We start from the raw sequence: 26,816 nt of genomic DNA, 5'->3' as shown, positions 1-26,816 counted from the left end.
CCAGACTAAACATAAAAATCTAAAAACCTGGTCTACAGTGCTTATCTTACATCTAAAACCTGCCTGATATTTTGTATAAATAGAGTGCTCTTCAATCCAAGAGGTTAGCCGACCAAGAACCTGCCGTGCAAAAATTTTTTGTAACACGTCAATAAGGCTGATAGGTCGGTAATGCGAAGGATTTGACCTATCACCCTTTTTGAACAGAGCTACAATCTCTGCCCCCTTCCAGGTTTCCGGAATAGGAGCTCCTTGAGCAATTTCATTGGATAATAAGTTGATATAAGGAGCCCAGATGTAATTTTCATGTTTCCAAAGGTCACCTGGTATTCTGTCAGGGCCTGGTGCTTTCCCTGACTTAACTGCCTTAATTGCGGAGATAGTTTCTGTTAGAGAAAAACCAAGAGGTGCATCATACGCTACCAAAGGGGCCTGCAAACTATCCCAACCTCCACTCTCACCTGAACTTGTACAAGAGTATAACATAGTAAAGTGCTCGACCCATGTCTTTTCCTCTAGAAATGTATCTTTACATTCTGTCATCCCCCTGGTGCCTCTAGCAATGAGGCTCCAAAAAGTGGTCTGATCTTTGCACTTACATGCATCCAGTAAATCGGACCAAACCCTTTCGTCCCACTCTTTCTTGGCCTTTGATAAAATTCTTTTATACTGTGCTCTCTTAGTTCTCACAATATCCATTGAACCCCCCCTGACCGCTATAATTAGATCTGTCTTGGCTTTCCGGCAATCCTGGTTATACCAGGTACTCCCGGTTTGTTTACTCTTTTGGGCATTATGTGATCTTTTTATTGCCCTGGTCAGGATCCCGCCAAGTTGGTTAGTTAAATGTTCATGGGATTCTATCAAACTAGGATTTTGGATGTCAGTACTGTTACCTAAGAGAGAAGACATATGACTCACAAATACATTATAGATTTGACTAATGATTTTAGAGTTGTCTAGTACTACTGGCCATTTCAGGGATCTGCGGTTATTTGCCACTAGGGGATCTTGTGGCAAGGACATTGTGCTATTAGCACTTTTGTCGAGGGTTTTAAAAATCTGGGTTTGGACAGATAAGATCAGAGGATAGTGGTCGCTTTCCATGCGATCGTCCACTATTAGATCGATGATCATAGGCCACAAGTTCAGAGAGACTAGTAAATAATCTAAGTGGCTGGAGTGTGCCCCTCTGGTAAACGTTGGTCTACTGGGACAGTCTGATGGCAACCGCCCATTACATGCACGTAAGCCTGATTCTAATGTCAAGTTCAGTAATTGTAAGGCGCTCACTGAGCAAGGTGCTTTGTAAGTTGTATCTACTAAGGGAGTATTGTTGGCACTATCCTCATCCTTATAGATGTCTTCTAGACCTATTATAGGTTCAAAGCCTCTGTTAAAATCACAGCCTATAATTATTTGTGCATTTTGATCGAATCCCGCCAAAAGACTATTCAGGTGGGTTACAACTGTTGATTCTTTACATGATCGATGTGGTCTATTATAGATATTGATCACATAAGTGCTACAACCCTTGGTATTTTTTAGCTTGAGTAATAGAATGTCGGGATTATTTATATCAATTTGCTCAAAGGACAGGCCTCCTGTGATTTTCACCCAGATTGTTAATCCGCCAGAGGGTCTCCCTCCATTTGTGTTTACTGCGGGTATGAAAAAAGATCTATAGTCCACCTTAAAGTAATTTTCAAGCCCCCATGTCTCCTGTGCATCTGAGTCATTAACCACGTGTTGATCAGTATCCCCCACATTCGATGTGCTTATATCAATATTGACAGTTTCCGGGGAAGCTGGTGCAAGGGGATCGTTGTTAGAGTCTAATAACAAGGACTCATTGATTTGCGAGGAGGTGGGTGGGCTCATGGGATGAAGAATAGGTGATTGGGACAGACCTAGCGATTGTCTGCGTTTGCTGTTTATTTTGCTGACCACTTGGACAAGGTAGTTTTCCATGGTGTTCTTTGGTGTTTCGGATGCCGAGTGATGGTTTATTTTACGCATAATTTTGCAAGGGTGTGTGAAAGTCTTATACCCACAGCTTATTTAATTAACAAAGTATCACTCCCAAGATTAAAACAAAAAGTCTTACTTCAATACTTGTGCAGATATCCAGCTCACTCCTTTACAAAATCGTCAGTATGATTGTCTGTTGTTGGCGTTTCCACGTGGGCCCCCTCCTTATCCCGGGCTCCTGGGCGATTCGATAGAAGCTATGTAGCCTGCTTACCGACCCCCGTCTGGATAGCTAGGGCTCAGGAGGCGGTCAACCAGCGTCTGGAACACCACTACTTGCTGGAGACAATTTTTAAGGTAATTCCCTGGTGCACAAAAGGGTAGTATTAGAGGGGTGGCCTAGCCTGGCCGACTTGTGCCGATGAGGGCCCGCCCTTTGCCCGGGCTTAGCCCCGGGCGTCCCGCTGGCGTCCCGCGATGCGGGTCTCCTCCTCCCTTTATGGTGCTGTCTGCGCTCTGCCGGCGCGTTCCGCGTCACTTCCACGCGCCGCCGCGAGGTCTGCCGGGAGTTGTAGTCCTCCCGGAGCGGCGGCGCGGTTTCCAATGCCCGGTGATGACTCTCGGCGGTGGCGGCTTGAGCGTTGGCTCTGGCGAGGTCTTTTTGAGGCCTGGAATGACTCTCGGCGGTGGCGGCAGGTAAGTAAGTCTCCTATTCTTCTTCCAATCCCACTGAATGTAGGGAGATGGGTTAATAGGCAGGGTCCTCGGAGGAAAAGACAGACACTGTTCAAGTATGTATGGGCAGAGGTAGTTAGTGTCCTGTCACCTGAGGTTGGTTGTGTTATAAAGGGCTGTGTTGTGTAATAAAGGGCTGTGTTGTGTAGGGTAAACACGTGAAGGGAATAGGTGGCTGGGTGCACATGCACATATAGGTGTCTTTCACCACCCCAACCTCCACCAGCCCGTGGAAAAATACGAAAAGGAAGGTGCTTGCCTGTGGCCACGACCCTCCAGGACCGTGGCAGGTGGAGCCTCGCCGTCCTCCTTCTCCTCAGACGGCTTGACTCTGGGACCTTGACTCTAGGCGGTTCTTAAGTCGGCGTGTCCTCCTCCTCCTGGACTCTTTCTCCTGGTGTTGCTCTCTTTCTCCGCAGCTCCAGCTCCTCAGGGTGCTCCTCCTCCTGGACTCCTTCTCCCGGTGCCTCTCTCTCTCTCTCTCTCTCTCTCTGCAGCTCCAGCTCCTCGGGGTTCACCTCCTCCAACCGGTGTAGGCAGCCGATCGCCTCCATGGCGTTCTTTTATCCCTCCTCTTCCTGAGCCGGCAGTCCTGTGTGTTCCGGGGCTAGACTGCCGACCTCCTTTTCCTGCGGTACAAAAGGGGGTGGTGATGGACGGAGCATCTGAATCAATCAAACACTCACACCCAGTCAAAAGATCTGGGCTTAATCCATCACAGTTCTTTAGCCCACTCTGCCACCCCAGTTCAGACATGGCTTTATGTTAATCAGTCTGACCCTGTGCCTCATGGGAACAGTTGATGGATCAAACCCAGATCTTTTGACTGGGTGTGAGTGTTTGATTGGTTCTGATGCTCCCTCCATCACCACCCCCTTTTGTACCGCTTTTGGCCGCCATAAGTGTGGCAGGGTATGCTCAGACGTGAGTCCCTTGCTCACTTTGCCACTGGATTCAAGCAATCCGGGCTGAAGACGGCTGGAATGCCAGAAACCGGTCCTCGGAAGCTTGTTTCCCGTCCAGGGAAGGCATGGCTTGGCAGTTCGGGCTGGACTGTTCCCATGAGACACAGGGTCAGACTGATTTGCATATAGCCATGTCTGAACTGGGGTGGCGGAGTGGGCTAAAGAACGGTGATGGATCAAACCCAGATCTTTTGACTGGGTGTGAGTGTTTGATTGGTTCTGATGCTCCCTCCATCACCACCCCCTTTTGTACCGACCTCCTTTTCCTGGCGTCCGATCGCGGGCGCCATGTTGGAATTCTCGGACGCGGGAGGCACTGCGTTTACATGCCTCACGGCAACAGTTTCTTTATTGTGGTGTAATCTGCATGGACACGCATATTTCAAGTGCCATTGGGCTAGCCATTATACAGACCTGTTTGGGCACACTCTTGGGATATGTGTTTACTCAGGTCTCTTCTTCAGAGGTGCAGACTGCTCATGCACACTGTAGAGCAAGTGCCACTGCTGTGACAGCAAAATCTCTAGTAGCATGCTTGGAGAGAGCTGTGACTTGGTAGTATTTTCTTCAGAGGTGCAAATCGCTCTGGCACACAGTAAAGCAAGTGTGCCAGCTGTGACTGCACCGTTGACAAGGCAATTCGCTTGGGCACACTTTGACAATTCCGCGAATCCTATGCTACGTTGATGATCACCGGCTCTAGTGTAAAGCATGCCAGTTGCACTTTCAGCAGTATTTGTCAGAAAGACCCTGGAAGAAATTGGGTTGTTGTTTGAGGGGGATGAAACCCAACTCAGACATCTACAATCCTTGTCAGGGTGAACCACAAAAAGTCACTAAATTAACCAGTGCTTAACCCTCTGGTAGCTTGCCACAAAAGCAGGCTTAACTTAGAGGCAATGTGTAAAGTATTTATGCAGCACTTAAACAGTAATAAAGTAAAAACGCAACGCAAGAAAAAAAAAAACACCAATTTTGAAACATAGAGTAAAATGTAATACATTATTTGACACCAATAGGACAAATATCCAATCAGTATACTCAGAGATATGCTGTAGCGCAAAGAGCTGCCGGGCATCACGGACAGTTGTCCTTGTAGCAAGAAGATACTGTTGAGCGTAGTGGTTGGTCTTTGCTGGAGATTCGCGTTGGTAGTCACCACAGGCTGTTGATGCTGTAGCAAGAAGTGCATATCTCTCATTGCCAGTCATCACTGGCAGTCGCTGTAGTGCAAAGAGTCAGGTTCACCGAAGCTTTGCGTTCATGGTCAGCAGAAGCAGCAAGATCTTGGCGTGAACAGGCCTGTTTGTGGTTGCGAAGAGTCCAAAACTTTGGGATTTCTCCATTTCCTGCTGAGGAGTGTATTCTTATGCAGGCCAAGGGTCCAGAACCTGAGGAGGTACCTCTTGGGGATCAGAGACTCATTGTTGCAGAGGCCAGCGGAGCTCAGGCAGTTCCAGTTGCAGGTCTATGTAACAGGTCAACTGGGCAGATGCAGGGAGGCCTCTGGATTTTATGTCCCTGTAGCACAGACCAGGAGTTTATTCAATTGACCCTTGAAGTCAATAAGCCGAGGACGAAGGGAGCAGGTCCAGTCTTCCTTCTCAACAAGCAAGGCAGGCCTCACTCAGCTGGGTGACCATCTTCTGTAGTATCCTCAGGTCCAGGAGTGTATTGAAGAGTGGTTCTGAGGGTGATCGGTATATGTACCTGGTGCCTACTTTGAAGTGGGTGAAGCTTCTGGAGTATCCCCCCTACAGAGGTGCCTGGAATTTCCTGCATCCCAGCCCTGGTCTCTGTCTGTCTGGAAGCACAGAATGCTAGCCCGAATTCCTGTGTGTGAGCTGAGCCAACGCATTTAAGTGAAAGTGTGGTAGGTGACAGCTGCATACCCTCATCTTGCCAGAGATTGCCCATCCTGCCAGCATCTTTGGGATACCCTCTGGGAAGAATACACAAAGGCCAACTGCGAAATACACCTGTGTCAGAGGAACAGGCTGCCGACACCAAGTGGTTAGCATAAGAAAATGCCAACTTTCTAAAAGTGCCCAACACAATTGTTCATTATATCATTGTTGGAAATGGCCCTTTTTGCAGGGTTATCTCCAAACGTTTTGCTTCTTCCTCCTATTTTTCCCTGACCTGTTTGTGCTGGTTTTAGGACTCTTGGCACTTTACCACTGCTAATCAGCGCTAAAGTGCATATGCTCACTATGTAAATTGTGTTATGGATTGGTGTTTCCATGATTGGATATATGATTTACTTGTTAGTCCCTAGTAAAGTGCACTGAGTGTGCCAGGGCCTGTAAATCAAATACTACTAGTGGGCCTGCAGCAATGATTGTGCCACCCACGTGAGTAGCCTTAAAAAGGTAACTCATACCTGCCAGTGCAGAGTCTACGCACAGTTGGTAAGTGTCATGTCGACTTGGCCAGTGCACACACTTGCCAGCCCCTAACCTTCCCCTTTCTTACATGTGGATTGCCTGTCTGGGTTTTGGATGACAGAAGGCTTGGGAAGCAAGGGTGGCTCCTGATAGTCTAGGTAGGTCAGGAAAGGGCTGAATAGACCTGGGCTGCGATGGGGGAAGAGGGAGGAGATTTCCTTGCACCTCAAAGGGCGTGGTCTGCCTCTGACAATGCCGTCTCCACCCCCTGACAGGAAATCACACCAGAGAAGGCAGAACTGGTTCTGGCTGGGCACAGACACCCTCTGCCTAGAGGATCAAAGGATTTTTAAATACAAATACTGGGGCCCAGACCCCTAAACTTTAGAACTCATCTGGATCAAAAAGACTGCTAAGAAGAAGAGCCGCAGTAGCTGTAAGGAGGAACGACCGCTTTTGCTGAGTGCTTTGCTGGGCTGACCTGCAGTGGCTGCCTCTGTCTTGGGCAGTGAAAGGCCTGGACTGGACTTTCTGCAACCTAATTTGTGAGTCTCTCCAAGGGCTTGAGGTAGGAACAGCGAAGACTTCAAGCTCTTCTGCCCGCAGCACTGGGGACTGTGTGTTTTGTGCTGCAACAGAGGAAAGGTGACTCGACGACGTCTACAATGCCGCGCCGACTCCGTGTCCTGAAGGCACCGCAGAGGGCAACCCCGCACCTCGACCCTGGTCTCACCTATGACACCTGCTGATGCCGCCACCGTGCCGCTGCTCGCACCGCGACCTGTGGACACCGCACTCCACACCGACTCGCTTCATGACGACGCCTTGGCACCACAGTGGGCACTGACACAACGCCGCACTGCGACCGTGGTCTCACCGATGCCTGCTGATGCCGCCACCGAGCCGCTGCTCGCACCGTGACCTGTGGGCACCGCACTCCGCACCGCCTCACTTCACGACGGTGCCTTTGCCCCCTAGACGATGACGCCCCATGCCGAAACCGATGCCGCTGCTTGCACCGTGGTTCGAGGGCACTGCTCGTAAAGTTACAAGACGCATCACCCTCATCCCGCACCGTAGCCTTGGCCCACCGACGCACCACCATCTACTCCAGTTCGTCAGCCGACGACAATTCTTCAGCAACGCCGCCGCCGCTCCTTGCACCGTGATCTGCCAGCACTGCGATGAGCACTGCCTTCATCTCGCACCGCGACCCTGGTGTCACCGACGACGCCATCTGACGCTGCCACCGAGTCGCTGCTCGCACCGCGACCTGAGCACGCCACACCTCTGCACTTACACCTGCCGACGCCAGCGCTTCTGACTCCAACCTAGAGGAGATCAACCTGTAATACGTGTGACTTCGAGGGCCCAGATGACTCCTGCACCGACCTCCGGAACCGACGTGTGCAGACGCCGTGGTTTCGGAAGCTCAACGAGAGGTCGCCGACGTCCTGCATTTCTAAAAGGTACTGTTTGCGGGTCTTCCTCACACCGTAGATGGCCGGCGACGCCGCGGTCAGCCAGAACTGTTTGGATTTGTTTACTCACTACGCCATGTTAGCCCCGGACAGAGCTATCGACATCAAGGAACTGTTTTAAAGCCTATTTTGATAACCTTGTATTTTTAAATACTGTATTGTGGATTTTTATCGTTGTTAGGTCTTGTCTTAATTATATAAAAATATTGGATATTTTTTAAACTGGTGTGGTGTCCTTTTGTAGTGCTTACACTGTATTACTGTTGGTTATGTGCAAATGCTTTACACACTGCCTCTAAGATAAGCCTGACTGCTCGTGCCAAGCTTCCAAGAGGGTGAGCAGGGGTTATTTTAGGAGTGTAACGCCCTTATCCTGACTAGAGTGGTGGTTTCTGCCTGGCTTTGGCACATGCCTTAGCCTGCTAATAATCCGATTTCTAACAATCATTATATAGGGGATACAAATATCCCTTTGTTACAGATATGCTTATACTTCAAATTTGAACATATTCCAGTGCCTATAAATCCCGTATTACACTCTATACATTCCATACTGGTAACTTGTACCCTGCTGTTATCTCATAACATGCAAGAGATCAATGAATTTATTAATTAACTTATATACTAACTTCAGGCCCAAAAATGACATGTAACTGCATTTTCACATGACCAATATTTCTTCTGATATGACATTCTGCTGTTTGTATGAGATCTCATGCACCATTTCACCCCTCCATCCCAAAAGAATGGATATCCAATCTCTCCACTTCGCCTTCTGTCAATCCCAAGTGCTGTGGAATTGTGGACTTGTGCACTGGATCTAAATTTACCTGAAGCAATACTAGAATCGAGTTCCAGCTATCTGATATGGGGTATTTATGTAATCCCAGGGTGTCTTCCCTTCGTAGAGATACCTCTTCAGCCCTTGTCTAATTGAGGATTGACCGGGACCAAGCTAATATTAACGGTGGTTCACGGGATTTCCAGTGTCTAGTTATGTCTTTTGGCCACAATTAGATCCAGATCTACAAACCGAGTTGTGGCTCTGTGTTGTTTGTCTTTTGGGAATAATCCCAGGAAACATTTCTCCCAGGTGTTAGACAGCTGCCTACTTGTGCAGTCCCATAAGTGTCATATTACCTCTTCCCAATATTGCTGTAATTTAGGACATGCCCATACCATGTGTATGATGTCGACATCATGGTAGAGACACTTAGGACATTGTGCATGGTCTCTTGTGAAATAACAATTAATTTTCTCTGGAGTGAGATATGCTCGATGTATTATTGAATTAATTTAAGCCTGGCATTTCAGGGGACTTTGCAACACGGTGTTCTATTCTGTGTCTGTGCATGCGCGGCCAAATTCTGATTCCCATTTTGTACGCAGTGTGTTCTGATCTGTTGCTGTGTGTCAAACAAGCGAGTGAGGTTCCCGCCGTTTCTTATGATGTGTATATATTGAAGTCTGTGGTTCTTGCATTATATCTCCCCATTTGCTTTGTAGATGACTAATCCAGGAAGCATGCATGAGGAAATGCCCTGGTGACAGTCCCTACTCCTGCGCCAGATCTCCAAATGGCCTAAGCTCCCCATCCAGGTAGAGGTCTCCCAGTGTGTGTATGCCCGCCTTATGCCAATGCACTAGACCAGTCATTGCGGTGAGTCTAGTTCCCTTGGGTGTACCAAGCAGCATAATTGCGGGAGCATAAGACTTTATATGTTTAGTAAGGAACAGAGCTCTTTTAAAATATCGGAACGCTAATCACAGCAATTGGGGTAATAGACCAAATGTGTAGAGGATGGCGCGCTCTGTAAACGGTTGTTCGGATCCTGCTGTGTCTATTAAATATCGACCTTCCACCCATATTGCCACCCACTGCAGCTGGGACGCTAGATAATAGTGCTCCAGGTTGGGAGCACTATTATCCCAACGGTAAGTATAGTTTTGAAAGCGCTACTCCACATCGAGATGAATTCCATATCAGGCTACGGATCATATGTTAGATGGGAAGAAAAAAGGAGCGTGGTAAGCATAGCAGCAAGTTTGTAAGTTAATCATGGCGTCAGGGGAGGACCACCATCTTGATTACATCCATGACTTAAAATCCCTCTTTACCATTAAAGAGGGTTTTAAATTGCAATTCCTCAGACACCAAACATGATGTATCTACTTGTTCCCAGGAAAAAGTGATCACTTATTAAACGTAATAAGGTAGCCTAATGTTATCCTATGGGAGAAGAAGGCCCCCAGTAGTGAAACACACATTTTTATGTTTGTCACTTCCTGGACAAGTAAAACTTAAAAGTGCAAGTCCAACTTTTTAAATACTACGCACCCATGCTCAATGGACAGGTCAGGGTTATTTAGGGCTACCCCACGGGTGTCTTATATGTATTAAAACAGGCTACTTTGATGCAGTTTAAAAAGGCTGTTTAAGTGGGTGGCACAACGAGTGCTGTAGGCCCACTAGTAGCATTTAATTTACAAGCCCTGGGTAGAAGTAGTGTCACTTTACTAGGTAATTACAAGTAAATTAAATGTGCCAATTGGGTGTAAGACAAATGTACCCGATTTAAAGGAGCAAGCACAAGCCCTCTAGCACTGGTTAGCAGTGGCAAAGTGTGCATAGTCCTAAATGCCAACAAAAAGTGGCTACAAAAACAATGGAGGTGAAGGCGAACAATGCGGGGGCTGACCTGCAAAGAGGACCAGGTCCAACAGACCCTCAGCTCTGGGATTACCACTCTTGCACATACCAATAGACTCCTCCTGCATGTTTGGCTCAATACTTCCCTCTGTAGGCAGGATCCTCCAGGAGAGAACAAAGAGCAGTTCTTCTGCCAGATTAAGCTCCATCCCATGCCCCCTCACCTGTGGGGAACTGGTTTTCAGGGAGACACCAGTCTTGGTTGTACAGTAGTCCTGTGGGTACTCTGTGGAGCACCCACTTCCTTGGTTGAAGGGAATTTGGAATTGGAACAAGAGGATCAATAGCGCCAGCTCCTGCACAGGTACAACTGACAACGGATCTGTATTTTTTGTCTGCACTTCCATAACAGGCTTAAGTCAGTTTTATTTTCAAGTGTACTTTTCAGTCTGTTTCACAGACTCCACCTTTGTCTAGAGTGATGCTCCTCACAGCAGGTTTGTTTCCAAACTGGAGCTCCACTATAGAGGCAAATAGATGTGTGGTTATTCTGCATCTGGCTATCACAGCCACCCATGACCTTGATCAGGAAGAGATAAAAAGCTGACCTCTATCTAAAGGACGCTTCACACTCTGACAACACGAACTGCAGTCCCATCCACTAAATGGAAGTATTTGGGGAGTCTAATCAATGGCTCTCTGCAGTGAAAGGACCTCATTAAATTTATGAGGGGAGCTTGACACCTCTTTATTTGACTTCAGTGTCTATGTCCCCTCCCTTCAATCTCAGGAATGACAGCAATGCACTTCCTCTGTCTTGGACAGTAACTTCACCTCCACCCTGTGCACATAAGCAGAATAGGGGCTTCCAAAGTGGAACGCTAAGGCCACACTCACACTGGTTCACTCAGAAATGTATAATGTGTGGTAACCTGCAAACCATTCACATACATACGCATATGCTTGCATTCTGTATATCTGCACAGGGATCTGGGTTCCCCTGTACCAGCTGAACTTTCAATAAGTGGGCAACAGTATGCCACCACCCTTGTAACACAGACTAAAAGGTCTTGCCTCACTAAGATCACTGCAGAAACATAGTATGCTCACCCTTCACTACACTTGTGAACCTGTAACAGTGACAGTGCCCCTGCGGGACAGGTCCAGTAGTTAGCTCATATCAAGGGACATTTATAGGCCTTCACACACACTCTAGATTAGCATGAAATTGGGACCAAAATCTAAATCCAGAAAAACAGATATTCGCAGTTCATAGCTGGGGTCGATTCTCCCTGTATACCCAATATACATGTTTTGGCTCCCATGGGGATTTTAAGCTAGCGACCTGTTTCTAACTGTCTGACCCATTGCCAAAACCTTTGTATTTTTTTATATGCTCAGAGGATTAAAAAAAAGCTGCCCATGTGGGGGCACCCCATAAATCATTTACCATCTCACGCAATTGCAAACTTTTTAAGTTGGTGTCCTGCATAAAGGAATCTGCAAGATTTTGTTCTTAACCAATATGAATTCAGATCTTCTAGCAACTTACTTTGAACACCCCACAGCTTCTTCCAATCTATCAATTCAATTTTACTTCACGTTTATTCGAACCATTGGTCCACAAACAATACATATCTTAGTAAAAGTACATCTAAAAGAACATTCAATAAACACGCTAAAATACATCTTAAAAACATATTCAATATAAAAACCCACTGTTTCCTAGAATGCGGGTATACTGTTACTAAAACTCATTAAAAAGTATAAAAAATGCCTTCACTCTTTGCATAAATTTCCCAATAGCAATGACAATATCTAAATAGGTCATTTCAGTCATCAAGGTCACAACCTGGGCCCTTGTTTTAATCTCATATTTCTTAAATATTGGTTTTAAGAGCATAATTCGTAGATCCATGAGCTTCTCACAATCTATTAAAATATGTAGCAGATCACATTGGGTGCCCAAGGTACAAGTGCATCTTCCCGTCTTATCAATCATTGCACACTTTACCAATTTGTTTATATAACAAGGGTTCACCCCAATTCTTACCCTCAAAACCTCACTTCGTAATCGGCAATCCGGTAACCTATCAATAGAGGGGAAACACTAATAATTTTTTCATGCCGCAGTCATAAAATGAACTGAGGTTTTATTTGCAAGATCATTTTGGTCCTGTGCATGAGATATTTCCTTCCCCAACGACCTAAGTATCTTCTTATCAATGTTAACCACAGAGATAGTGGGGCACACATTAACGTCCATCTTAAAACATAGCTTTGTCATAATCGCCCTAATCTCTCTTGCCCATTTTAGTTAGCTATTCTGTATTTCGTTTTTACACCATTGAGATATTTTGGTGTTTTCGCCTACTCCTAGGCGTTGCCAGAAGCAAAGTAGGGCCATACAGGCTAGAATACCCCATGAAGTCAATCCTAATTCCAGTCTTACAGCCTAGACCATTGCTGATAAGGGAAGTGTAAATACCTTTTTTAGGTTTTTACCTACCTCGATATCCCAGTCTTTCTTGCCGCTTAAATATAACAATTCTGTGCCATACAGAAATTGCGGGGGTACGATGACGAATAAGCTTTTAGCACTGGTCTATCTGACATTGCGCCATAGGCTTTATTGAACAGTTTCAGGCCGCTAATCGATGCAGAGGTTCTTAGTTTTGACTCCTCTCGGTGAGTATTCCATTTCATACTTTTCTCAAACCATAGCCCCAAGTATCTGTATTCCGTAACCGATTCCACTTTCTCTGTCCCTATCCACCATGAGAACCCAGTTTTCCGCCGGGCCAAAGCTCAAGGTTTTGGTCTTGTCCATATTAATCACAAGTTTGTTCCTGGAACAATAATCTTTAAAAATATTCAGTTTCCTTTGCAGGCCAACTTCGGTCTGGTCCATAATCACCAGATCGTCGGCATAAAGTAAGCATGCAATATGCTTACCGTTTTGTTTCGGGCTTGCCCCAATGGCATTCCCCAAGGTCAATGGCAAATCTGCTAAAAACAAAAAAAACAGCAGGGGAGCCAATACACATCCCTGCTGCAGCCCATTTCCAATCTCTATTTTCCCACATAGGCTACTATCTATATCTGCATCTGCAATAAAATAATTATATGTTTATATGGGTAAACAAATCGGATCTTTTTATTACGTTTTGATTTGCTTATAGATTATACATACGTTAAATCATTTTTAAAGTTAAAAATAGGGAAAGTCAATAGACCGGATGTAGTTGTAAACGACAATACACCCGGCTTCCTATAGTTCTTGGTAAAGTATAAAGGTTGGGGAGAATAAAAATGGCAATTCCTGTTTTTGCGAAGGGTACAGTGACAAATGTTAGAAGGATTTTTCTACCTATGACATTGTATCAAAAAAAGGGATTTGAGTGTAAAATAACTTCTGATCCGAGCTAGGCTGAAGGAAGCTTGCCCCATACAACTTGGGTCTGCAAAGTATATAAAGGACTAACCTGGTGCACGTGCAGACTAACACCCGCTTGTTTATGAAATTCGGTCGTATTTCAGAAACATGTTTTTTGGGGGGCTTCCACGGACAATTAAACAGCAAGAACGTTAGCTACCTGGCTAAAACAATTATAATGCTTTCTTTCAGGTGTTATGCAACATTTGTATTTGCGCATTTAATATTTTTGAAGTGACGTTTTCCTTTTGTATTGCTTGGTGACATTCTAAGGAATGTGTTTATGATCGTGAAGGTCTTTGTGTATGTCTACAAAACAAAATGCAATTTGATTGATTAATAAATTCACTGACCAGGAGTACTGTGGAACCTGGAGAGTCTGTAAAGTTGTTTTTCTTTTTTCAACGTTCTGTTCTTTCTCGTATTTTTCCTCTCTCCTTAGACTTTCTCTGCTAGTCTTTCCACCCTTCCAGAATACCATCCTCTCTCTTACAATGTCTTTCTTTCTCTATTCCTTCCTTACCTTCATTCCCTACGTTTTCCTTAGTCATCAGGGTTGTGTCATGTTTTCTGTTCTCTAAGACACTACAAGCATGTGCCCAGCCACCTGCAGTCTTCGTTTCCCTTTATATTTCTTTTACATGTTGGCAAACTACCTCAGCTTGAGTTAAACCCCCTTACTGTTGATATCTACTGTCATCAGCAGATCAAACTTTCGAATCTCGGGCAGGCCAAGACTTGGTAATCTTAGTCACATTAAATGAGCTAATGGGCTCATATGTTGTTCGCGGAGCTTACCAACGCAGAAATACTCTTCCCCAGTCATTTTGTATGCAGGCTTCATTTTGTTGCCTTTCTGTTTCTCTTGCTTCGGATGTATGACGTTACAACGCATACTTTTACATCGCATACCTTTACAACGCATAGCGATTTGGGGTGCTGGATAGTGAATAGTTTAATTTACTATTCCAACTCCAGTCCCCGTGGACACTAGGGAAGGTGTTGGACAGTAAATTAAACGTATTCCCTATCCTAGAGCGCCCCCCAGCGCAATGCGTTGTAATGGTTTGCGTTGTAAAAGTTACGCCGTAAAGGCACTGCGTGGTAAAAGTTGCGTTGTAAAGGATGTTTCCCCTTGCTTCCCAATCATAAATCAATTTCCTGCTTTCCCCACTGTATGCAGATGAATATCCAGAAGCAGGCACTCAGCGAGCAGCTCCTGCAAAGCCGTCGAGAGATAGACATGCAGAGTGACTCTCTGCTCCGTGCTGTGCAGAGGAAAGAAGAGCTCACCAAGGAGAACGCAGGATTGGGGGTCCAACTCACTGCACTGGATCGGGAAAATCAGGCCATGTCGGAGGAGCTGGCCACTCTAAGGTAATCTGCCAGATAACAAAGCCAACAGAGAATCTAAGGCAACCCATGATTCATCAGACTTTCCAGGCATGAATAATGTGTGAGGTGTTCAGAATAGTATACTTGTAGACCTATCGCTTCCCACATGCTTGTTCCATCACCCACCATTACCCTACTACTCTGAACATTCAATCCATCATCCAGGAGTGTCTTTGCACTCTCCACACTTCAGCCGTCGCTGTCCTCGTTCCCGCAGTACTCCACCATCCAGCACTGTTTAAAGACTCTCAACATTCCATCATCTGCCTGTATCCTGGTATCCTCTACACTCCACCATTCACAACTGCCCTAGAACTATTAATGTTCTGCCATCCATCACTACCCAGCTTCCTGAACTCTTCTCATCCACCCCCACCTCTATCGCATCTTCCATGCAGCAATCTGAATATATTCCACATCATTCTGCATATTAACTTCTAGTAACTTTCACTATATCATTTACCACTCGCCCATTTAGTGCACTTGTTCCCTCATCTCATGCAGTCTCTGATCGCTGGACCCCTTCACGGCGCTTCTTCATCTTCAGGTCTCTGCTTCTCAAGCTCTCATTCATTCATCTGGAGCTGGCAGTGGTAGTACTCGCTTATTACCCTTTACTCCTTATTCTAATCTCATCCAATTTTTTGTCCATATTTTAGAGCTGAAAAAGATGTCCTTGAAACCAGCCTATATGAAACACAGCAATTGCTGACCCAAGTAGAGGCACGTAAGGCACAGCTGGACAGAGAACACCGAAATATTCTTGCGGCCAAGGAAGCTCTTCAAGGTAGCCTTTGTTTTGATCTCTAACTCCTTCTCTAGCACCATCTGTGGTGTTTGGGTTTCCCACCTTTTCTGGTGTCCTACTTTGATTGAGTCTCCTGCTCCACTCTAGTGTCCTTATACTGGGCTACATTTCATACCCTGTCTGATGCCCTGCCTGTGCTCCTTTCAATATCTTTTGCTTACTTCTCCAATATTGTATATTCTCTCTCCGTTTCTAGCACCCTGCATTCAGTGTATGTTTGGTTCTTTCCTATTGATAGTCCACTACTTAAAAGCTGTATCTTTGGCTAATGAGGTGCACTGCCTTCACCCTTTCTCATGGATCCTCCATATATGGTAACTGTACATTTTCTAATACTCACTGTGTACTCCAGCATTGCCCCCTATTCTAGTACCCTTTATATTTGGAACTCTCACCATCTTCATTGTCCACTTCATAGGAGTTTAAAAACACTCAAAGCAGGGATCTTACTGCTGCCTGTGTACATGTACGAGGCATGAGATGGCATCTCGTGTACCATAAAAACAAGGATCTCACTTCACCTATAATCCATATTGTTATGTCATACTGTGTCTCGTAGGAAGCAGTCTACTCAGTACATAATAGCATACCACCAGCACATGATATTATAGGAAATTGGTTACCCTGTGTGCAGTTATAAAATTGATTAACACTAAGTTTTCCTCACTTTGCATTTGAAAGTATAACTTCATTGTAGTTATAAATGCCTATAAAGTAGGGTTACCAACCCAAAAAAGGTAAAAGCATAACAAAAAGTAGGCCCAAGAGAGGGACCAAGAATTTAGCTAATTTGTATTGCTGCTGTCGGAACCCCTTTCAGAGGGCCACAGGGCACGCAGGGGGCACTGGGCCAAATCGTGGTTGGTTGAGGCCTTTTACTCCTGAAGTCTTGGGGCCCGATTTACTATGGATACTGAGCAGCTGGGCCAAGTACTTCTTCTGCCTTTGACTCTCAGTGGTAGCTGTGGTCAAGCAGTCAAGGCCCACCCGGGGGGGGGGGGGGGGGGGTTAAAGGTGTGGAAGTTTAAATGCAGGTTGGCGAATATTACTCATAACTCAAAGTGCACACAGTACTATCCATAAATCAGTGTCCAGTCAAATACTTGTTTCTATAAGAAAAATAAGTATTTTATTTCAAACTCTCCCCATTTACTGGTGCCTGCTTTCAAGAGATGCTCACTGCTATGCAGAACTCAAGAGCTCTTAAGGAATTAGTCTAAAGTTTCCATGGTGCTGCAGCACCATCAGCATCGAGTCCTCTGGGACCCAACAGGTCCAGTTCAAGTCTTACCCACTCCTGCAGCACAGAAGCGTTCAGCATTGCAGAGAATGCCCTGACCCTGGGCATTTGAGAGTGCTGATCCTGCTCAGCAAAGTCGGGCTGCTTGCAGAACACACAGTGGCACCCGACAAGCACAGACTCTTCAGAGCAGCAAGGGCGTGGTGAGCTAGGGGGGTAGTTTTGATCCTTCAGATCCTCAATGAACCCCCCAGGAGGGTGTGATGTCTTTCGCTGCATCCTCTGCAGTTCTCTGGGGTTATCCAGGGGCAATTCTATCTGTGTGGTCTCGACCTGCTGATCACAGCCTTAGTCTCTTCCAGGACAACAGCACAAACACCCTGGCAATGTTAGTACTGGCAGCCCCTTCTGGCATACGGGGTTACCAGAATGCCGAGGTACTTTACAGCTCAAATGCAGACAACTCCATTGCAATCGCCTATATCCTGGCGGCCCCTCCTGGCATACGGGAACGCCTCTAAGGCGATCATGAGTCTCAGTGCACTTGTAGCAATAACATAAGTGCTGGTTCCCTCTGGCATACAGGGTCACCGCAATGAATCAGTATGGGCATGGCACTTCCCGCATGGCGCTCAATGCATGGCTTAGTCCACCGTTGCCCTCTTCTAACATACGGGGGTCACTGCATCAATCTGTAGCTTGCTTCCAATCTTCCATAGGAGGCTAAAAACCTGTCTATTTTAGTAAGTGACTTCAGGAGTAACACACAGGATGTCCTTGGGTAGCTATATCATCGCATTACACTGGGAAAGCTGTGGTTAGGTAGCCATGCACTCTATAAATCTGAAATAATAATAATACAACACACACCTGCTGCCCCCACACTCTGAGCAGAGTTGATAATACCCTTCTTAAGCTGCACAAAATGCCAGATTACTGAATGTCCTAATGGCCACTATCTCTCATTAACGCAGATGTAAAGATACTTGCATACCACATCGCCAATAGGCTAATGCCTCTCCTACCAATCTTGATATTGCCGGATCTGTCAGGATTTGTGCCGACGCGGTCTACATTGCATAATCTACGCACCATCTTCGCACTACACCACCAACTCAACCCTCAATTTGACACTGCTGCAATGATATTGGACGCCGCCAAAGCCTTTTATTCAATAGAATGGGCTTATAGGTTCACAATCTAGCAACGAATGGGCATGCCCACAAACTTTATACAATGGATCAAGCTTCTGTACATTGGTCCAACAGGAGTACGAATAAATGGTCATACCTTCGAGCCCGTAACCATCTACAGGGTAACGAGGCAGGACTGTCCTCTCTCCCTACTGTTATTCGCAGTAACATTGGAGCCACTCTCCTGTACCATAAGACAGCGCCACGCCACATCGGCTCTGCTTTATCCAAAGACCACTGGCTATCTCTTTTTATGCCAATGCAAGGTTTTATACGTTAAAACTTTCAAGACTCACCCTGCACCATTAATTTGGGAATACATATTATTTGGGAGAAACTCTGGCCTCAGTTTTAATTGGGACAAATCTTTGATTTTTCCTTTGATACCGGTCACTTTGCCATGCACCCTGGAGTATATGCTGAGGTAAAGTGTTGGCCCTGTAACATATCTTAAGATATGATTAAATTGAGACCCAGATGAGATTATATTAAGTAACTACTGCACTGGTGTATCGCGCCTCGAGGATCAGGTACAACGATGGTCAAAACTACCATTGTCTATGGCAGATAGAATAGACATTGTGAAAATGGTTATACTGCCCACATTTCTTTATTTATTTGTAAATATCCTAATAGTCCTACAGTAATACTTCTTCTGATAGATACATCTGCCAGTGGATTCCTCACCTTGTGAATATCCCCTTGCGTCAGCAACATTCGGAAATTCTTTTGTAGCTTCGCGCCGACGTGGACGACGTCATAGAGGCACGGCATCGCACGCGACTCCGCTGACGTCACCAACACTACAATAGACCCACGCCGGCGTGATGATATCAGTTCCCTTTTTTCCGCATCGTCGACGCTACCGGTTTTGGGGAATCTCAGTAGCTATTTAGAGACTTTGTTGCCTTTATCTTCGCTTTCCTGCTTCTTTGTTTCAACGCCATGTCGACAAAGAAGACCGGCTTCAAGCCCTGCAGGGAGTGTGGGAAAATGATGTCCATCACGGACCCGCACGAGGACTGCATATGGTGTTTAAGCTCTGACCATGATGTGGATGGATGTTCATCTTGTCGGAAGATGAACCCGAAGACCCTGCGGGAAAGAGAGACCAAACTTCTGGTGGCGAAGCTGAAGGGTGACAAGGGAAGAAAATCTTCGAGATCTCGTTTGAGAAGGGCGAGGTCGAGGTCAAGAGCGAAGTCAAGATCCAGATCTCGAGAGGAGTCGTCTTCGAAGTCCGCTTTAGACCATGCTTCGAAGTCGAGGAGGAGACATAAGAAGAAGAGACATGAGTCCCGGCGTCATTCCGGTAAGGAGTCGGGCTCGAGGTCAAGGTCACCGAAGAGGGTACGTTCCAAGGTGGTCACGGTGGATGTCTCGGATCAGGAAGGTGAGGCTTCGCCTTCGGAGTCGCAAGCACAGTCGCCGACTCCGGCTTCGAATCCGTCTCCGGCGCCGTCCCCAGCTCGAGATGAGGAAGAAGTTCATGTGGATGAGGATTCTGCGCCTGTCGAAGAGCCGAATCCGATCCCTCCACAAGACCAGCCCGAGGGTCTTCAGCCACCTTTCCCAGCCCCGGGCCTGGACCCATCAGCGTTTTTAAACGCTATGTATGGTGTCTTTTCAAGGGCGTGGTACCCCTCTGGCGCACCTTCGGATCCCATGGGTCCTCTGGCCTTCAATTTAGGAGTCCCTCACTCCTATGCTCTGGCTCCATTCATGCCGTTCATGCCGGCTCCGACGCCGCCATGGCAGTACCCGGCTCCGCCGAGGTCGTCGACGCCGGTACCGGCGTCGCCCGCTCCAGATCGACCTCGAGGGCAACCCACTGGTCCATCGGATTCGATACCGGCGTCGGTTCCGGCTCCGTCGGAGTCGCTGGTGGATCCGGCGGCAAGGCGTGTTAAGGAGAGGTCCAGGAGAGAGGCACAGCGCCTTATGGAGGAGCACAGATATATGGAGTCACATCCTGATATGGATGAAGGTGAACAACGGAGTGAGCACAAACAGATGGAACAGAGACGTTGGAGCTAATTTTAGCTCCCAAGTGGTGCATATTAAATGTATGGGAGGACTCCGATCTTGGGCAAGCGGACTGGACCTGGGTTACTCTGGGACTGATGGTAACAAAGCGAAAAATAGTCCATAAATGGGGATCAGGTGAACTACCAACCGAAGTGAATGGAAGCGAGATATGGACTGGTGTATGCTAGTAGAGAAAGCAGTTTATATCAGCAGCGATTGTCTGAAGAAAAGGGGGAAAATAATGGATAAATGGAATGAGTACAGAGGGTACCCTTGCACACCCCCTTAGGAGAGACAGCCCAACCTGGACTCAATTTAGCCATCTTGGAAGAAAACTGAGAATAATAATGGAGATATAGCCCTACAAAGTCATGTGTATGTAAAACAATGTTACCTACCGCACTATGTAATAAAAGCAATGATCAGTTATGTACAAACTGTTGTTATGCTATTGATCTGCTTGATTTAAAAAATAAAAAAGACTGTTTAAAAAAAAAAATCTTGGCTACGAATCAAGATGGCCGCGTAAGCTCCCGGCTCCGCCGACCTCCGCCAGCAGCTCGATTATCCTGTCTTCAATCCTGACCTTACACCTGATCTCCTTGTTTATGAAGGTCTACTGCTTCTAAAGGTGCAATCCCGAGATTTCTACCTCATCGGCTGACGAAGATACGCCGTGTTTCCATCCTCGGCCTAACAACGTGTGGAAGCCGGGGCCTCGATTTTTGGACTACCCGGGTCAGAGTTGAACAACATCGGCCGTGAGACCTGGACTGAGCCCGGTCTCCTGAAGAGTGCCTGAATTGTTGTCTTTTTGTGGCGATCCCTTGAACGATCTACACCGGGGACACGCCAGCGTGCCACGGCGGCTGCTGTGGTGGGGTCTGGTGCCCGGAGACCTTGCTGCCTTCCCTGGGTCGACGGGCTGGGGCCCTCTCTGACGGCGAAGGTGTGTTCTGTAAGACGAGGAGCACCCATTATTTGATATCAGATTTGCGTGGCCTGCGACTCCGGAGCAGCCGGCCTCCGGGGTTCAAGTCCGGCTCTGTCGCCTATTGAGAGGGGATGGAGCGGACGGAAGGCACGCCATCGCTGCAGGCCGTTGTGGCCGCCATTGCGGCGCTCCATTCGCACACAGTCGCTGTGTTCCGGACACTGATGGTGAAAGTGGACGGTATCCTGGAACCTGAGGACGACACCTCGTTTAGTTTCCAGCTAGAGATGGTACCAGCGGTGCATTGCACATCAGAGGTCGAGGTCCCCGTGCATATCCCGGAATTCATGAACCTTGACGGTCCCCTATTACCAACAAGCCAGCCCGTGCTTCTCGCTAGCGTCTCTTGCCTGACCCTGCTGCCGCCCAAGACATCTATAGATGGTCTTCCATGTGGCTACGAGTTCCTTGGTGATGGTTTCGGATACTCGCTGTTCTTGGACACCTTTCCTCGTTCGAGCCGTGAACTTTTCTCCTGTATTCGATCCTTCTGTGCTGACTAGAACTTTTATGGACGCTTTGCCTTTACCATCAGAATGGCGGCTCGAGTGGTAAAGACTCTTCTGACGGACCGTACTGGCCAGGGCTGAACTTTATCGCTGGGATCCGATATAATAGCTTTTGGCAATGCCGGGGTTGTGCCTATATTGTTACGGGAATTGGGTGGTTGTTGTTTATCCTCCCCTGACTGGTTTGTATAATTGCTAAATATTGATTTTACCATGTCTCGGGGTGGTCGCTGTTGGCGGGGGGTATGGGAGACCGGGAGTGTGTTTGCTTTCTCCTCCTCCGCTTTCTCTTTTCCCTTCCTTTAGGGTAGTTCTTGGGCGACAGGCACGCTGCTAGTGGGGTTAGGCCGTAGCCATTGCAGGGGTGCAGGGTGGGGGGTTAGGGGTGGGGTTTTTTATTTTGCCTTTCTTTTGTTCTATGGCCCCTTTTGTCTTTTCTCTTTCCTTCTACGAGAGATGGGCTGTTTATTTTTCACGAATCCTTTATGGTCTGGGTGTCTTCGCTGGCTTAATTATCCTGTAACATTGTGGACGAGGTCGCGCGGGTGGGATTGCTTTTGATTGATTAATAGATTGCTTATTTCCTTTTTCCGTTATGTGTACCCGTGATGGGCCTTTTACTTCTTACAGTGATTATTGTTTGTATATTTCCCCCGCCTGGCCCTGTTCTGTATTTCACTGCGAAACACCTGATATCTGTATTGCCTACTGTTGTCTTACTGTTAAAATAAAAAATATATAAAAAAAAAAATCTTGTAGATCCACACTGTAATCTGACAGACAAATGTGCTGAGCTGGAGTCTTGGGTGGATTTCTCCCTCATTCTTTGAATAACGGCCTTTCCTTTACAAACAGTGATTTTCTGCCTGTATGTATATGTTATTTCGATAGCATTACCCTAGTCAAAAGGCAGCAGAGTGCTGCACAAGGTCCAAGACAAAAGTTATGTGTGGACCCCATGGCCAAATTAAGAGGAATATTCGGTAACATTTCATTCAAACAGCGCAGCAAGTGAAGTTGCTGGGCATGCGTTGCATGAAACGGAAAGCGTACAACAGAACCAAATTATTAAAGCTTTGGTGCAGTTCTACTCCTAGCACTAGCGCACATATGGTTGCCTAGTGCCAAAATGCTGTGGTCAGGCACCCTTTTTGAGCAGGAAGAGAAAACTATCCTTCGAAGCTATTTCCTCTTAATGAGGAGAAACAAAAATATTTTTCCTCGTTACACCAGCTTCAGATAGGCACACCATTTTGGCGTAAATCCACCTTTACAAATCTTGTAAATATGGCTTTACATCAAAATACATGGGTGGTTGCACAGGAATGCCTATGCACCACCCATGTAACGCCTACCTGACAGAAGGTAATGCAAGGCAGTGCTATGCACTGGATTGTGTTAAAACAGCTTATTTAAGCTAGCAAGACTAGGTGTATGTGCCTCATTCTTGAGGCAACTCATCTTGATAACTTAAAACAATCTTACCATAGAGTGCTACCAAGAGACACTGATTGGTGAGGATGATGGCGGTATAGCAAGGGGGATGACAAGAGGGCGCACTGGGTTTCACTCTTCCATAGCTGCTAGGTGTCTCCAAGCTTTGTCAATCTTTTTTTAAACTCAGAGTATTGCACTGGTGTATTGCAGGGCCATGCAGTTCCTGTGGCACGGTGAGGTGGGACACCTTCTTTCAGAGGGCCCCTATTCAGCCCAAGGCCTTTGATTATCTGTGAGATATGAGAGGCTAATAGTCCCTCACCACGTTCTGCAGGAGGGGTGGCCCTGTTATTTTCTGGTACACCACTGGAGCATTGCATTCTTAGACGTGGTTTCGCGTAGTTTTAGTTTTGGCTATAACTAGAGGTGTAACACGTGACACGTTGCTGATTAATAATGATAATTATTAATTCATACATGTTTTCTTTGCCAGTACTCTCTTCATTGGTAACAATTTTAAAAGTCCTGAAAGGATGAGTTGACCCTGCCAGAGTTCAAACTGTGACCTAAAATGTGCACACAAACGTCTGCAACAGACACTTAAATCATTCAGGGGTTTTCCATGTATGTTCAATAGTATAATGTATCTGTCCTGAGTAACCTGTAATATTTATTGCTGTCTAGTATATCTGACTGTATGTAATAGGTCGTGTATATATTTGCTTCAGACCTTTCGGTGTCTCCATTGACTTGAAAAGGAGTCTTGTGAAGCTTCTAGCTATAAGGAGCAGATGGCAGAAACTAGCAGTTCTCGCAGCCCCTCCAGACAAGACAAACAGCCTGAGGTCCTGCAGTGCTGCTTTATTTGAGTATGAGTAGAAGGTGTTCTTATGCAGTGGTGACATTTAAGTCAATACCTGGGAAGTGAGTAATGGTAAACCTGGAGATGAGCAGTAGCCTCAGGGCTGAAGACGAAGAGAAGATTCAGCAACCTTAGAGTGAAGGATGTTACAGAACGTGAGGTTAAGCAGGGTGAGCAGGAGCCTTTTGGAACCAAGGGTTAGCAGGAGCCTCTGGGAGCTAAGATTGAGGCCACAGCTTTTGAGGCTTGAGTGTAAGCTGAAGCCTTGAGGACCTAAACTGAGCATGGCATTACCTGGCAACCTAAGATTGAGCTTTTGGGACTTGATGGTCAACAGGAGCTTTGGAATTCTAGTGCTGAGTGGTAACCTCAGGTATTTTGTGTGTGTAGAGCACCAGGAGAGCTAGGAGAAAACAGAAGCATTTGGGAATCTCATGATATATATGGTAGACCTGAGGGTAAGCAGGAGCTCCTAGGTAAGATTGATCAAGAGATACAGGGCAAAACGGTGAACAGGGATCTAAGTGCAACTAATGTTGAGCAGAATTCCAAGATACCAGGTAGTGAACAGGATTGCAAGGAAACCTAAAATTGAGCAGAAGCCTCTTGGGTTCTTTGTGTGAGCACAATCCTCAGCGATGTGTCTCTGAGCAAGAGTCTTAGAGGACTAAAGAGAGGAAATTAGATTAGTGTTCTGAGGATGAATGGGTAGTTTTAGAACAATTCATGATAAGCAAGTGAATAGAATAAAGAGCTATGGGTGAACATGACCCTCTGGGACTAGTATGTCAGTGGACAGTGGGAATCCCCATGAATGAACAGGAGCTTCTAGACTTAAGAGAAGACACAGGGAGGTGAGCAACGGCAAAGTGAGATTTACAGACCTGCGGATGAGTGCCAGTAGGCCAAAAGGTGAGATGCAGTGGAAAATGGAGCATTCGCTCCTATCCAATGTTACTGGCCTATAGGTTATAAAAGGGTTTATTTACCACAAAACTCTCCCACATTAATCACCTGTTACTAACCAAGCAATGCTTCATGAAAGGTTGCAATCCGCATATGTGAGACACTTTTGTAGGGTGTCTATAAAAGGATTTTAGGTGGTTGGTGAAATAGAGGAGAGCATGGGGATAATTAAGTGGAAGCATCACACAGAGGAGTGAGCAACACTGGGAGCTGGGGGAGAAGCACACAAGAAGTGAAAAACACAACACAGGGCAATGGAGGAGAGAAGAACATGGAACACAGGGGGGAGAATCAAACAAGAAAGCGAGAAGCACCCAAAAGTGACAGCATCACAAGCAGGGGCAGAGAAGCACGCAAGGGTGAGAACAACACTGACCCCGAGGAGGTTGGGGAGACTGTCTGAGTAACTCATTGCATACATTTAAATTTTGTACAGGTAACAGGCACCCTTAAAAAGAAGGCCTGTTTCTTCTTTAACAGTCTGTCCCTCCTCTCACTTCACTGCACAGGAGACCCTCTTTACTTTTCTGCCGGATTCAACCCAAGATCAAGCAGGGGTTGTTTTTTTTATCAAGCGTTTTGGAGTCTATTTAAGTAAAAATAAGAAAGCTTGGGAATGTTGTTCCCAGTAGATACTGCCCTCTTTGACGCCTGTGCAGGATTCTCAATCAGAGTTCTGTGCATATATCATCAAAATCCGCACTTTCCCTCTCAGCTCCTCTAGAAAAGTATAATATTGGGAGTGAAAACTCTGACATGCAGGTTACAAAGCGAACCCTTACATAATGTCTGTTCATTTCCTCTTCAACTGCTTTCTCTTTCTTTTTCCTTTTCTCTATCTGTTCCCTAATCTCTCCATCAATTCCATGTGTCTCTGCCTCTCTCTCTCTCCCCCCACAAGCTTCCTCTCTGTTGCCTCTACTTTGCCTTTTATATGCCCCCATACCTTTTTCTCTTTTTAACCTTCTCTTCGTCACCCTCAGCATTATTTGTATATCTTTTTCTCTCCTTTCTCTGCCCCATCTTTTTCTTTTCTCTATTTCACCATCTATTTTTTCTCTCGCTCAGTTGGCACACCCTCGCTTGCTTTCCTCTTCTCTCGCTGTTTACTCTCACTGTTACAACATTCTGTCTCTCCATCTCTGTATATATGCTTCTCTCCGGCTTTATCACCATCATTTCTTTCTCAGTTTCACCCTCTCTAGTAGTGCTTCTGCCTGTGAACTCTTAACTCTACGTTCAGTAACACAGAGATGCTTCTGGCACTATTGTTCATGGTCAGCTGTCAAATTCTGCTTGGAGTGTATATGTGTGCTAGTTTTTTTCAGTGTTAAATGCATCCAGCTATATGAGTGCTCCAATGTGTAATACAACTAAAGAACATAACCCTATTTTGACTTGTACTTCGGTCAGCTGCCTATTTTATAACTGTGCATCTTCCTCAGATGTGTCTGTAAAAATGATCATTTGTCTTGGGTTTGTTCAGAATTTTGACCCTTTGTCCTGAATTGTTACTGTTGCCTTCTTGCCAGGTCATCACCCTAGTATGGAGACCAAAAGAGTAAACAGAGTGGAAACCTGGGTCGGCAGTACCACTAATGGGGCTTACGCTGCTCCTCATTCAGGCTGCGGTATTGCACTCTAAATCCCCTACCTACCAATCCCTTCACTTCCAGTAGGCTCCACATCTCTGCCTGCCAGGGGCAATATTTCTGCAGTCCATTTGGTGGCATGCCCTGCCTGTTGCCTGTGCTTACTG

The 26,816-nt window shown here is 46.2% G+C and overlaps 1 protein-coding gene across 1 annotated transcript in view; it reads left to right on the top strand.

The window, feature by feature from the left end:
* CROCC2 (ciliary rootlet coiled-coil, rootletin family member 2) overlaps positions 1 to 26,816 on the top strand; it is a 1,301,560-nt gene that overhangs the window by 562,242 nt on the left and 712,502 nt on the right. Inside the window, exons 18-19 of the mRNA XM_078665477.1 lie at positions 14,809 to 15,002; positions 15,680 to 15,807. Coding sequence (XP_078521603.1) covers positions 14,809 to 15,002; positions 15,680 to 15,807 — 322 coding nt within the window. The remainder of the gene's footprint in view (positions 1 to 14,808; positions 15,003 to 15,679; positions 15,808 to 26,816) is intronic.

This window comes from Lissotriton helveticus, chromosome 11 (assembly GCF_964261635.1).
Source record: "Lissotriton helveticus chromosome 11, aLisHel1.1, whole genome shotgun sequence".
Taxonomy (NCBI): domain Eukaryota; kingdom Metazoa; phylum Chordata; class Amphibia; order Caudata; family Salamandridae; genus Lissotriton; species Lissotriton helveticus.
The sequence above is the reverse complement of the archived record's forward strand: the minus strand, read 5'-3'. Positions and strand labels throughout refer to the sequence as shown.